Source organism: Acanthisitta chloris, unplaced genomic scaffold, assembly GCF_000695815.1.
Source record: "Acanthisitta chloris isolate BGI_N310 unplaced genomic scaffold, ASM69581v1 scaffold23146, whole genome shotgun sequence".
In the NCBI taxonomy this organism is placed as follows: domain Eukaryota; kingdom Metazoa; phylum Chordata; class Aves; order Passeriformes; family Acanthisittidae; genus Acanthisitta; species Acanthisitta chloris.
In genome coordinates, this window is record NW_008679109.1 from 93,995 (window position 1) to 108,631 (window position 14,637).

At 41.2% G+C, this 14,637-nt stretch overlaps 1 protein-coding gene across 1 annotated transcript in view; it reads right to left on the reverse strand.

The window, feature by feature from the left end:
* Positions 1 to 5,473: 5,473 nt before the first annotated feature.
* SCAF11 (SR-related CTD-associated factor 11) overlaps positions 5,474 to 14,637 on the reverse strand; it is a 26,842-nt gene continuing 17,678 nt past the window's right edge. The window contains exons 10-14 of the mRNA XM_009077181.1: positions 11,655 to 14,126; positions 9,362 to 9,705; positions 6,555 to 6,725; positions 5,953 to 6,072; positions 5,474 to 5,602 (exon numbers count right to left, since the gene is read on the reverse strand). Of these exons, the coding sequence (XP_009075429.1) occupies positions 5,474 to 5,602; positions 5,953 to 6,072; positions 6,555 to 6,725; positions 9,362 to 9,705; positions 11,655 to 14,126 (3,236 nt within the window). The remainder of the gene's footprint in view (positions 5,603 to 5,952; positions 6,073 to 6,554; positions 6,726 to 9,361; positions 9,706 to 11,654; positions 14,127 to 14,637) is intronic.

Below are 14,637 nucleotides of genomic sequence, written 5' to 3' on the forward strand. Positions count from 1 at the left end.
TGTCTTTTTTTCCCAGCGTGAAGTGTATCCATTTATAACTGCCTATTGCCTGTTCTATTAGCATCCAAAAATGTGGAAGACCTCCCGACCACCATTTCTGCTGTGTCCGTAGGATGTGCAGTAAAAATATAGACCTAACAGTTTATGTTATAGAATGGCTTTATTTACTTTGGTGACTGTTTATAGTTTTTAAATAAAAGACTGAACATTTACTGGTGTCCTTTTTTTAGTGCCATACTGATGAAAATAGATGGAATAGAAGAAAATCAAGTGTTGGTTGTGCCTTGAAGTGGTCGTTTCCAATGGGTTGTTTTCCAAAAAGTGCCACAGACAATTTTTGCTGAAGCAAAAGGACTGAGTTCCTGTGGCTCATAGGCTTTGAAAAGTTACCTTTCCCCAAGGGGAGGGAGCCTTGGTGAGTGTGCTAACACCTTACATGAGGCTCTCATATTCATATAACAGCCATAAAATTTGGTTGAAGGTTGAATATGAGGATTTTTGTCAGCCAAAATGTCAAGTGTGTGTTGGAAGAATTGTATTGAGTAACCATGGAGTTTTGACATCAGGTTGAGTAAAGCTAAACCAATCTGATGTGCTAGAACATTTTACTTAATAAGTAGACAAGGCAAATACTCAGAGTATTACCAGTGTCATCTTTTACACTTAGTGTATTGAATATTAGTGTGCTTGTAAAACCTGAGTTGTCTTAAAGGTGGTGCTTTCATTAAACTCTTCTTTAGGGATCTTCTGTCAAAGAATCTGACACAAAAGGAAAGGTACCTTTATGTTGGAATTTTGCTGAGGTTTCTGGGACTTACCATCAGTTTCATGAGAGGTATGAATTCACTTGTGAATGCTGTGATGGATCTACTTACAGTGAGGTTGATGGAAGTTTTCTGTTCCTGAACCAACATGCTTTGTTTAGCTGCGACTTCCTGCAGCAAGCTCTTGGAAAACTTGGTGTTCACTGACAGGCAGCTTAGATAAATAGGATCATTCCTACTTTGTGTGGTTTTCTTTTTCTTCAAAATACTGGTACTAGACATCTTTCTGCAAAGAATTATAACTTGGTAGGGAGGGAAGATGAACTGAAACCCAGGAATTTTTTGCGTCCTAGTTTTGCTAACTACTTTCTGCCCTTGGATATTTTCCCTTGAAGCTTAGTTTAAAATAACGTTCGTGTGGCACTTGTGAACAGAGTTTTCACCCAGGCTGGTTTGCAAAAACAAAGCATACACAACAACCTCCACCAGCCCATGGGATGTGGTGAGGGCAGAGTTCAGGGCTGTGGCTTTGGTTCAGGCAAGGTCAGTTTAGCTAACCTGTGCAGGGCCACAGTTTCCAAGTGTCACAGTTGTATGTGCTGTCTTTGGTAGAAATCCCTCTCCCCCTCACAGCAGTTCTGCTCCTGGCCTTGGTCAGCTCCTGTGAAGTCTTGTCCAACTGACCTGTGGCTAATCCTGGAGTAATCTAATCCCCACAGTGTATCAAAAATGTAATCCCCTCACCATGACCCACGTGACAGGAGCTGCCTGTGCTGTTGAGTTGTGTGTTTTGTGTTTCCCCCAATACCAAGTGTTCACTCTATGGTTATTAGATCTCTTATGTTCAAATAGTTGTTGAATTTCCCTCTAGGAACTGCTCTGGGGTTCCAGGTTAGAGTTTAAGGCTTGACACAAGGTCGTGTGTAAGTTACATTCCCGATCACTGAGAACTCTGATTTTTTTTTTGCAAAAGGCTCTGGAATTTATAGGTAAACTCTTGACTTCCAAGAGTTATTTTCTTTCATCTTGCCTGCTACTGCATTGATGCATCTAGGAATGCCTGGCTGTTTTTGATTGATGATCCTCCAGAATAAAATCAGCAGGTTTAGATTTAATTTATGCAACATTTTAGGACTAATTACATGACAACCTGCTGCCAAAATTTCTTGGGTTTAGCTCCTGCAGTAATTCTTCTGTGTTGCATTTCACTTGAGGTTTGTTTACTGTGTGTAATGAGCATCTACTGCATTGCTGTAATGCCCTGGATTTATTGCACAGCCTAGGAAATGAAGATCAAGTTAAAATACTAGAAAAGTAAGAGTCGAGTTTAAGTTCTATATCCCAGTCTGTTGCTTCTCACAGCTTCATCTCCTATTACACAAATAGTAACTTGTGCTTATAGTGGTTTTTCTTTTTTAATCTCTAGGTTAGCCATTTTTTTCAATCTTCACAGATGTTCCATTATTTTTAAACCTGCTGGATTTAGTAAGTACTCTTTAATTACTGAGATTGATTATCTGCCTTATTGTCCTCACTCCTGTCTCGATTTTATCAAGTACTGGTCAATGTGAATATTGTAACACTTACGTAATAGTGAAAAATAGCGCCAGTATAGTTCCATAACTAACTCAAAAGGTGTAAATCCACCTTTGGGATTAACATACTTGTTTTACACACTGCTGTGTTATGGTGCTTGAGATGTGAGGGGATTTTTGGGGTTTTTCTGGAAGAAGCAAACCCTGGTTCTGGCAGTTGACTCCAGCAGTGATCTTGACAGGAAAACTGGAGCACCTGCAGATAGGTGTAAGGCAGAGGGATGAAGACTAACCAAAACCAAACGAGATGTAAAGGAAGAGGAGCCCATCCAACACCATACAAGATAACTGCATGTGTACCAAAGTAATAGGAACTACATTCCTTCCTGAATTAAACCACTTGAACCAGAGCCATTTAAGACCAAACACAAACTACTGCCAGCTTAGTGAAAAGAATTTATTAGAAACTGTTAAGCACTACACAAAACTAGATTTTAGAGTATTTTTTTCAGTAGACAGCACTCCAGCCTTACGCTACAAACACCGAACTGTGGACTCTGGACAGCCACTGTGCTCCTAAGATACACCTTTAGGATGAGACATTCAAGCAGCATGCACAGTGAGACAGGAGTGCAAGGAAAACCCTTCTGATTTGCATAAGTTCACAGCATGTACACAGTTTTGTAGTTGTTTTCCTCAAGGCAATTTGGATTGAAGGTATTACTGATACCCTGGAGGCATCAGGGGGCTCAGTGTCCCCACCACTGCCTCCAGTGCTAGTGCATGTTGGGACTCTTCAGTACAAGGAGTTTCAATAAATAGGAATACAGCTTTCATACTACTTCAACAAAACATGACTACGAGGTCACCTTCTCAGGCAGCTGTACCAACAGTGACCGTGCTGCTTTTTGGGAAAAACAGGAGGACACTCTAGATTAAGGCAATGCATTTCTTAAATTTAACATAGAAATTGTAACAAACTGCATATTTTTCTGATAAGCTCTGAAGTATTTCATTGTAAAAAATAAAGTTACTGATCACATGCTAATCTATCTGATATTCTTCATTAGGTTTTGAAATACAGTGGAGCCTTACTATAGTCACTGCCCCAACAATGTGGCAGCCAGTGACAGCTTATCTTCCAGCCAGGAGCTGCAAACCAAGGAATGAATGAACACTCCCCTCTTCCAGTTCAAGTCCTCCATAGTTTCTTCCCACCCAATTTCCAACTCTCCTCCAAAAAGTGAAAAAAGCCCCATAAAATACTTCTCTGACTCCTGAAAGATGCTTTATAGCAAGGCTCAACTGTGTAGAGTAAAAAAGATACAAAAAGTCATTAAGATCCAAAAATTCAGAGAAGGAAAATGCAATAAAAACAGAGTACGCATGGCGTGATAAACCACCACAGACATAGCAATTTGCTACAGTTTTCAGAAAGTGCTAACCAATTTTAGCTTAAAATAGTTCAAGAGATCTTACAAATTGCTACCACAGTGTAAAACTGAGTATTTTGAAAAATCTAAAACCTGGCTTGACTGTAGAAAATGTATTATATCTGTTTCTAATTTACATAGCATATGATTTAGGCACAGAAAAATAAATATAGACAGTCAAATGCTTCATTAAGTCTGCAGAAAGCTATAGTTACACCCACGTGATCCAAATCTTTTGTGTGTGTGTGTGTACAGGGATGGGAATCCCTTATTTCATCCTCAGGCTTCTGCAAGAGTTATGTACAGGGTGAGGCTGTTTTCTGCCAAGAACAGGCAATTGAGGAACTAGTGGGTACACAGAGATAATTTATCAGAAAACTCAACTTATACTTTCTGTCAAATGGTTTATTCCTACTTTTGGGCCAGGAGACCTCGGGCTGGGGCAGAAGCCAACCTGAGCCACCACCAGAGATTGTTACAGCATGGCAGGACTAGAGGGCTAGGGACAAAACGTCACTCTACTGCTGGCTGAGAGTGAGGGAACAAATACATGTACCTCAGACTAAGGCTCTTCCTGCACTCAGAAGGAGAAGGATCCCAGGCTGTTCTTTCCATAAGGAGTACATAGTGATCTCAGTGTTCCAGCAGTCCTCCCTGCTTAAGGTAAAACTGGTTTTACCTTAAGTGTAAAAGCATTCCCCTAGCACATTCCATGACTCTACATCTACTTTTAAAATGCTTGTGGTACTCCTAATAACCTCTCTCCATAAAAAGTGCTTGGGAAAGCAGGAAAACACGTGATTTCCATGGCACAGTCACTGACACCAGCCTGGGGATCCATGTACAGCCTCTACTTAACGAAGCAAAGTATTATGCAGCTAAGATTGGCACAACTGGCAGTCTCTGCTCAACTGGGAGCCTAGTAACAAATTCCAGCAGCTTTCTTGATTTTACTTGAAGAAGAAACTGGTTCATGTTTCTGAACACCCAGCTGCAGTACACTAATTCCCTGCGAGCTGAGGGCAGGGCTAGACATGAACTGAGGATGTCAGTGGGTGGGGATTGAGGGCTCTCAGCACATAAAAATATTCAAGTTTATCCCACTAACTTGAAACAAATTAAAAAACATCACAAACAAAACCAAGCAGCATAAATTTTATTTGGTGTTACAACAGATGTGCAGTGCCCATTTTACTCTAGGATTTTTCTGTTTAAAATCTAAACAGTTCTTCTGTTCAGACAACTCTGTGTGCGTTTTCAATAGACACATGGTGACCCCTGCATTCAGCCTGGCCAGTTAACACTAGAAATATTTGTCAAGGGAATACATTGTGTCTTTGCTATAATTAGGGAGCAATCAAAAGAAAAATTTTACTTTAATTTGACCGATTACATGTACTGTACATACCTGTCCCAAGCCCAACATACTCAGACAGAAGTGTCTAATTTAATGCACTCTGCTATCCAAGTCAAAATGCTGTACATCTAGGTATCCACACAATGGTACATTCCTAAGGATTCTTCTTTACACCTTTACTCTTTTTAGACATCTGCTTTTAAAAAAAAGGAATAAAGAAGTTGCCCTGCAGATCTATATTTCTTTAGAACAAAACATTATATACTACCTTGAAAAATAATTTTATCAAAACCAAATTCACTGTCATGTACAAATTTCAGTTAACGGTTCATGTTGAAATTGCACTTTGCAGAGAGAATAAAACTAAAAAAATGAAAACTTATTCTATTTCCTTTCACAGGAGACTACCTCTTCAGGATTTTTCTTCCGTGAATGCTTGTATTTGTCTACATATGCCTTCACTAGATTTGCCACTTTTGCAGAATTAACTTCTCCACTCTTGCTATGACAAACCTACAACAGTTTGAAAGAAAAAAAAAGTTTGAAACACTTCTGTCGATTTGCCACAGTTCCACACTATTTACTTATTTCCCCAGCACCCCAGATGTCTCCATCCTGAAAACTCCTAATACTTCCTGATTGCTTCCCAAATACTTCTGAATTACCATTAAACTCTTCCACACACTAACTGAATTCTGTTCTGAGGAGCTAAGAAAGCTCCTGTGGATGGAGAAAGATGAAGGTATTTTTTGCTTGTCCTGTTCCCCCTTCCCAGCAACTCTGAGTTGTTCCCACAAGAGAAGAAATCCACCCCAAGCCTCCCTCAGCTGCAATGCAGCACCTCGAGTTACAGAGCAACTTACTTTGTCTACAGCTTTCCGCACAATTTCTTTATATTCTTCCTTCGTGATGTCTTTATTTTGGTAGAAAGGTTTAATAGCTAGTTTGACCTCTTGGGCTGCTTTTTCTTGAATTAACAGTTTCTGATGAGAAAACAAACCTGAGTGTTACTTTTCACTGCCTGCAGACACAGACTTTTATCAATCACAAATTACAACTTTACAGGAACAAAGGTGCTACAGAAGCCTAGAAAACCACACTCCCCTCACCCACGTTTGAACTCTCCTGGGAGCTGCCTGTGGTCTGCTACAGAATCTGCAACAGAACATTGTCCCACAGCAATTACAGTAATATTCATAGCAGTGATGCTGTCAAGAAGACTACATTAAAGAGTCAGCTGCAGGAGTGAGACACACACGATGCTCTCAAATATATTACACTGAAGGGCTATTGTCATAATCTACTATTTTTCATATATCAAAATACACCTATATAAATATTAACATTGATATATTTTAAACATAAATATGTAAACCAGTGTGTATATATATCAGTATATGCTGAACTTTGAACTTGCCTGGTCCTTCTTGGAGCTATCTGCACTGGCTTCCACCGTTACACTCGCTTTGTTTTCTCCCAGTTTCACAGCTGCATTGGAGCTCTTGAGGTGACCTGATGCCACTGCATTACCCGGACTTGGTCCCTGAACTGTTCCCACGTTTCCCAGAGCTGCTGCTGAGGCAGGCAAGGCTGGAGCACTCATGTTATTACTTACATGAGCAGCGTTTGGAATACCCTGTTTGAAAAAGTTAGCAGTAGTTAATACATTATTCTTCCATAGGACAATGTGCTTTTCTCGGGGTCTCAGCTGCTACAGAAAGAACAGGAATACTACATGAATTTGGGTCATTACCTAATTTCCACAATGTCCATTATTATGGAGGGTGCACACACATTGTATTAGATCCACTCAAAGACAAAAAAGAGAAAAGCTTGAGAAGCATCCTCCACTCTGATCCCAGCGATAGATCAGAGGCACAGGGGGTGCTAGCACAGGGGGAAGGAAGTTGATGGCTGTAGAACCTCTCTACTTATCACAATCCTCTTCTGGAAATCAGATTAACCTTTTTTTTTTTTTAATCGGCACCTAAACACAAAAGGATAGCTTAAACCACCCTATCCTGCATCAGTGCTGTTTTGAAAACATCTATTGTCATGTTTGTTAATCAGCTTGAACCCGGGAATGGTTTCAAATGCAAACACACCACTGACACTAGAGGTGAAATGTTGGCTGAAGCACCAGGGTTTGTTCTTCAGGAAAACCCATTTCCTGGCCATTTCCAAACAGCACCAAAAGAGCACAGGCACTGTAGATACTTAGAACTGAGAAATCAAGTTGCAAAACATCTATTGTCATGTTTGTTAATCAGCTTGAACCCGGGAATGGTTTCAAATGCAAACACACCACTGACACTAGAGGTGAAATGTTGGCTGAAGCACCAGGGTTTGTTCTTCAGGAAAACCCATTTCCTGGCCATTTCCAAACAGCACCAAAAGAGCACAGGCACTGTAGATACTTAGAACTGAGAAATCAAGTTGCTCTCAGACCTCTCTCAGAGGCTATTTTTGGCAAAAGCCCAGAACACATCCTCCCAACACGTTTGTGCCAGGCTATGCCAAATGCTGCGGGTTTTTGCCCATATGCACCTTTTTACACATCTGCATTTATCCAGATGGAAAAGAATGAAACAGAAATTTGACCTTTTTGGAAAGGACACAGAAATGGAGCTGTTATCATCAGCATGCTAATGCTCCCCAGCTCGCTCTCTCAATTTCCCTTTGAACAGGAAGGACAGGTGGAGTCCTGCAGTATTCAGTCGTTTCTACTGTGCTACCACCAAGGGCTTGTTGAATGAAAGCTCAAAGGAGAACGAGCAGCACCTCCCAAGAGCATTCAGGTTCATGGACACCACCCAACAAAAGCAGGCAACAGCAATAAGTGTAACAGGGGTTTTAGAACAAGTAACTATTTTGCAGTAAGACACAATCTTTGTAGAAACATATTTAATGCTGCACTAGATACTAATTTCAGAGGTCTTGTAGCCTATGTTCTGACTTCTCACATTTTTAGAGGTTAAAACCTATTGGATTTCCAATTGAGAAAATGTTTTAATTACAGACAGCAGACATTAATCAAATCAACAAGCCATCTACCAGCATTTTCATTCCAGTAGCACCTTTCAGTGTACTGAAGTATTTCATGTAGCCTGCAAACCCACTCAGGTATTTCCCACAGCACTTCACTCTCCTTCTTACAAGGTAATCATATTAACAGGTAACAGCAGTGGAAAGTGAGAACAATCTAGGCCATTTATCAGTTCACTTCAAATCTGCAGATACGATGCAAGAAAACAGAGGGTTAGAAATCATTGTTCTAGAACATGACTTTTTCAACCTGGAATGCAGGGAAAAGTGTCTTAGTTTAGAACCAGCAGCCTGCAAAAAAAGAAAAGCACAAACCTCAGTCAGTCCCTGAAGAGCCCTTTACTTATCACAAATGCAGTGTAACATCTCCTTGCAGGGCCATGCATTCTCCTCCAAGTTGTTCATACTCCTTTCCCTGACATAAAAGCTCCTAATGTAAGCAGCTCAGGAGGAGGAGCTCACATACACAAACGTTGTTTTACGGTATCTTGAAGGGCATAAAAAGATGCTCTGGCCTGCCAGACATGGCAGTCTTTTTGAAACTGGAGACATGAAGTGGGAGCTGGGTCTCAAACAGAGCGTGCAAAACCAGGAGAGAATCAGGCAAGAAAGGGGAATTAAAAACATACCAAAGAGGCCTTGGACATTATCACCAAAAAGGCTCAAAAGATTAAACAGAATACAAAATGGATGTATGGGGAAGCTGCTGAGATAGTGACAGCTGGAGAATGGAAGTGTGGAACAAATGAGTGCCATGCACTATGTGGTGATTTTCCTCTGCTGATACATCCCATGGGATGAGAATGGCAACACAGGTTTGAGTTCCTTCCTACATACTGCTGAAAGAGGATTCAAGCATTTCCTAAAGCTTAAAAATCAGGTTTGGAAGGGGAAAATTTGGAAACAGGACACTTCTAAGAAAACAAACAAGACCATGGACATCACTGCTGAAATTTTTCAGTGTTCCATTACCAGCTGGAACTTCTCATTACCACAGAAACCCAGTTATGGTGTTGTGTGTTATTATTTAAAAGCTACAGCCCCAAAACAACCCATATGCTCATGGACACTTCCACTTCAAACCTGGTGTGGGGTGGAAGAAAACAGGCAAGAGAGAAAGAAACTGCAAGTATAAATTCATCAAGACTATGGTACTCAAGGTAAGAAACCCTTAAGTGGTGATAGTATTTCACTACTGCTCTTGGCATGACTTCTGACAAAGCATACCTGCAATTGTTTTCCATCTTGCTGTGGAGCAATGTAGCTGACTTGCTGAGATGGTGGGGGTGGAGGTGGAGGAGGAGGTAATCCCTGAGCAATATTTGTGGGAGCAGCTACCTGTATGAGAGGCACTCCAGTAGGGAGGTGCATGGGCATTGGAGGGTGGATGCTGAAAGGATTTCGTTGCATATTCATCAAGGGAGGATGGACACCCACTGGATATGGGAAGATATTCATAGGTTGGTGCTGTGCATTCACTTGTGGCATTGCATTCATTTGTTGCTGCATCATATTTATTGGTAACTGAGAACCATCACTTTGCTGATTGCCTTGCTCTTTGAGGTTTGGATCTATCAAAAGAAAGAACAGACAGTATATGAAGTAGAAAATCTGTGATTCATAAACCAAAAGGAGGGGGAGCCAGGCATCTAAACTCTTCATTAAGGACAGAGTATCAAAAAGCTTTCTATGATCTGAGTCTCTGCAAGATACTGCATTTCATTATTACACAGCACTCACCACCATACACACCAGAGCCAAATGCTGGTTTCAGAGCTAGAAAGTTCACGTTCCTATGGAAGTCTGCATTTTCCATTTCTATTTTTTCTACTTGTTCCCATAACACAGCCAATAAATTATTTCATCACAACAAAGCTGCACTTTTTCAAAGAGCAGGAAAACAACAATTTCTCCAGCTTCTGCAAGTGAAGGTTACTCATACATTATCACATAGGCAATTCTCTGCTCCCCTTTGCCTGATTCACACACTCACTGTACAGTTCTGCTAACTATAGAAATACTCTGATGGGATTTTTCCTACTGAAAACTAAGTCATCCTCAACTAATTTCAGAGATGCTCACATTGGGAAGTTGTTGCAAAACCCCTGTAATGGCAGAACAGGTAAAGCCTAGAAGTAAAAACATCTTGGGGTGGCCCTTGTTAAATAATTACTTTAGTATCACATTCTCTCTTCAACAGAATCCAAAAAAGCTAAAATCTCGATACAAGCAGCAAGGTTTCCAGAAGCCAAGGAGTTAGTTTGGATGGGCTATAATTCAGATGTTCTTCTCTTAGAATCCCTTCCTTGAGGAGCCCTGTCATCCAATTCACAGGGATTGCAATTTAAGGCCTTATGCTTCAGCCCCAAGCCTCATTTTTAAAGATGATGGGATAACAGAACCACTGAGGTTGGAAGGGACCCACTGAGACAGCCTAGTCCAAATGTCCTGCTCACACAGGGGCAGCAAGAGCAGGCTGCCCAGCCAGGCTCATGCTGTGATGCCAGTCTGACCTGTTTTATCCAGTTTTGAGAGATTGTTGTACTATTCTCAGCTGGATTCAGGTTCCAAAAGTGAGTAACAGCATGACTCTTCCTGAACTATGTGCCCAGGTTTGATAAATTTTCCCTGTGGCACACTGAAGGTTGACAATGTTGCCTCAAAACCAAGAAGCCACTGATGCAGTTGTCTCCGAGAAGAGGGAGAAAATTGCTGGCAATGGGATGAAAATGGCTAAAAACAAACAGCAAAACAAGGAAACAATGGGAAAGTGCAAGTGAGGTTGTCTTCAGAAATGGATTTTATAGTGTTTAAATTCCATTCACATCTGTCTAAAGATTATTAGTGCTCTGAAGCATCTGTGGATGACTTCTTAGCTATTCAGAATCAATCACATCCACAATCAACTCACTTTCTACCAAAAATGTTTATTTCTGTCAGGGCAGTTACCTTCCAGATATCAAAAAAACCCCAAACAACTAAAAGACTTTAGACTTCTCTTGAGGTTTTAGAGGAATTTTAAGGCACAGTAAAGCCACTGATTTTGCATTTATAAATTTCCCTCGATTTTTTTAAAGCCTGTAAAGAGGACAATGCTTATTTAGGAGCAAGATAAACATCACCACAGTGATTTATCATCTCTAAAATCTACCATGTGGACCTGCACAGGCAAATTCAAGTCTTTTTGAAAAGAACTGCCCTTTTTTTAAGGTGTCCAGATTCTAAAAGAAACCATGAAGAGGATATGCTTTCCTTTCAGCCAAACTGATTCACTTGAGCAGTGCTCTGCAGGTGCACAGTCCTTAAACCCAAACTTTGACTTGAAGCAAAACCAAAAAGCCATCAAAACACAAGAAATCCCCAAACTCCACACCTTAACCTCTGCATATTGGAAAGAGACTATGGATTCACCTCAAGTTATTTTGAAGAACTAATCAGCTCAAGGCAGGACAACGTGACTATGGTTTTGCTCAGTTACTGCAGCTGTGACTAAGCCATTAGGTTTCAAAACCATTACTACCTTGTTCAGGTGTCTCCTCTTCTTGTCTCATTCCCCATCCAGACTGTGGGCTTGATGAATTGCGTCCTCTTCTTGAGTAGTAATTCTGCACATCAGCAGGTAAAGTCTTTCTTACAGCCCAGCTGGATGCAGATGTCCACCCAGACCTGTCGGCAGGCGTATCGAACGAATAATCCGGTTCATTCTTACGCTTGTATGGCTGATATTCTGAGAACCTTGAAGCCTCATTCCCAGAATCACTGGAGTTTCCTGAGAGAGGTTTTCTATTTTGCCAGTGATTTTCACTCTGCTCTCCATACATGAAACCACCTCGCCCATGCCCACCTCGGCCACGCTGACCTCTCCCTCGACTGGGGACCCAACCTGAACCAAAGTTTTTATTCCAAGAGTGCCCTGAATTATCATGCCTGCCATCTTCCCAATGGGTTTTCTCTCTCTCTCTGCTCCTGACTTCAGGAACAGAGTTTATCCTTTCCATTACCCAGTCTGGACAATCATTCCTCTGCTTGTCTGAAGAACACTGGTCATCATTGCTTTTTTCTCCGTTGTCCCTCTCTTTTTTAAGATTTTCATTCTGTTTGTCTTGATCACTTCTGTATCGATCATTTCCTCTGGGACTCCTCCAGCTGTCATTTGCCCATCTCTCCTTCCAACGAGGTGAATGACTCTCCCTCTCATTTCTAGATAACGAGGAACCTTTATGTCTCGTCCTAGATCGTGATCTCGACCTAGATCGTGACCGTGACCACCTCCTGTTTCTTCTCTCTCTGTCACGATCTCTTCTTTGACTGTCTCTATCACTGCTTCGAGATCTAGATTTTTGCCTTGGAGACAAATCCTTAGTTCTTGACCAAGAAGATGATCTCCTGCTTTCCCTGACAGTTTCCCTTTTGGGAGATCGAGATGATGTTTTCTTCTCATCTTTGAGTGTCTCTCTTTTTGGAGAACAAGATAAGGATCTCCTTCCCTCCCTCACAGTTTCCTTGTTGGGTGATCGTGAGCTCCTGTCTCCGGTCACCTCCCTTTTAGGGGATGATGATTGAGATTTCCTGCCCTCTCTCCTAGGAGACCAAGTTGTCGATGGAGAGTGAAACCTAGATCTTCTAATTCGAGTCTTTTTCTCTGCTTTGAGTTCTGTCTGGGATTCTCTTTCTTGAGGAACAGTTTCATCTTTTTCATTAGAAACTGATGCACAGTTCCCCACATCACACTGTAAGGAGTTCCCTTCTTGCTCTGTACTTTCAGCTGGTGGTAACTGCTCAATCTGAGGTTCATTCTGGTCACTGCAAAGCGAGTCACAATCCATAGGTATCATTTCATTGTTATCTTCACCAAAATGTTTATGTTCAGCATTTACCCGAGGTGACTCTGTGGTCCTACCCTCTTCACCTTCTGAAATGGTGTTCTCCTTTAAGGATTGTTCTGATGTACTGTCTGTAGAAATACTGTGTATTAATATACCTGATTCTTCATCTTGAACAGTTTTTGGACTTGCAGAGTCTACTACAGCTTTTAGTTCAGTCTCAGAATTATCTGTTTCCACGGCTTCAGGATGCTCAGGCAATTCACTTCTGGGGCTCTCTAACGGCTGATCTTTTCCCAAAGGATTTTCCATCAATTCATCTTCTGGACTAGCTATGGGTTGATCTACTTTTGTTAAAGTTTCTACATTCTCCATTAATTCATTTTGAGGACTACACGATGTCTGATCTACTTTTTCAAAAGTGGCATGGTCACATACATCATCTTTGGGACTAGCTACTGCTTCCATTTGTTCAAGAGTATTTTCACAGATGTCCTGACTGGCAAGATCTACATCTTTTTCAGTAAAACCTTTTGCTTCAAATTCTTGACTTTCACCTCCTAAAGTTAATACTGGAGGTTCTTGGACAGAAAAACTTAAATCAGCATTGCCTGAAGTATCCTGAACTTTGTCACATTCTCCTGTGGTTTCCTCAATTTCTGCATGTGCACTACAGGTTTCCAGTCCATTAGCAGATTCTGTCTCTACATTATTCTTCTGTGGAAGGCTTGTGTTACTGCTTTCATCATCTGACTGATGGTCTTTATCTAATGTTAGAACTGCTTCAGACTCAGCAATGTCATCATCTTCCACTGAACCACTGGGCGATTTTTCAGAACGTGCAGAACTTCTCAGTTTCTTTTTAACCACAGGTGTTTGTTTAACTGCTCTTTTAGCCTTGCGCTTTGGAGGAGCTTTCTCTGGTTCTGCAGGAGATTTATTCAGAGGTGGGTCAGTGCCATCAGGGGCACTGCAAGCAGCACTGCTCGATCGAGGTGAGCTCCGGGATTGAGTCAGGGTCTCATTTTTGCTGTTTCGTGCAGATCTTCTTCTAGGAGTAGTATTAGCTGATTTCCTCCTAGTTCCTCTAGTGCCAGATGACCCAGAAGCTTGTTTTTTCTCTTCTCCTTCTTGGGTACACGCAATGGCATATCCTTTGCCTAAAGATTCTAATAAAAGCAGAACACGTTAAAAGTTTGGTAATAACCGTTAATCTGAACACAGTTAAGAACAAAAAAGTCTCTTCTGCATTTTAACAGACAGCCTCAAAATACACAATTTAAGACTGAGTATGAAATACTGCCACAGCTTCTTTTTTAAATTTTCATGCAGACTGTTTTGTTTTTTTAAAGAACAGAACCAACAAAGTGACACATTAGACATCGAAACAAATTTCAGAAGCAGTGCCAGCATGGCTATATGGACAGTAATGGCATTCACCACGAAACTGTACTGATATTGCTGCTCAAAGACAGGCAGCATTTAAGCTGTTAGAAAAGTAAAGAATTAACCACACAACACTGTTAGCATATAGCAGTTCCTGCTGTTCTGTAGCACAGGCCTGTTGGCAGTACTACTGGGGGAGTGTGGATCTGCTGGAAGGCAGGAGGGCTCTGCAGAGGGACCTGGATAGGCTGGAGAAATGGGCTGATCCCAACAGGATGAGGTTTAACAAGGCCA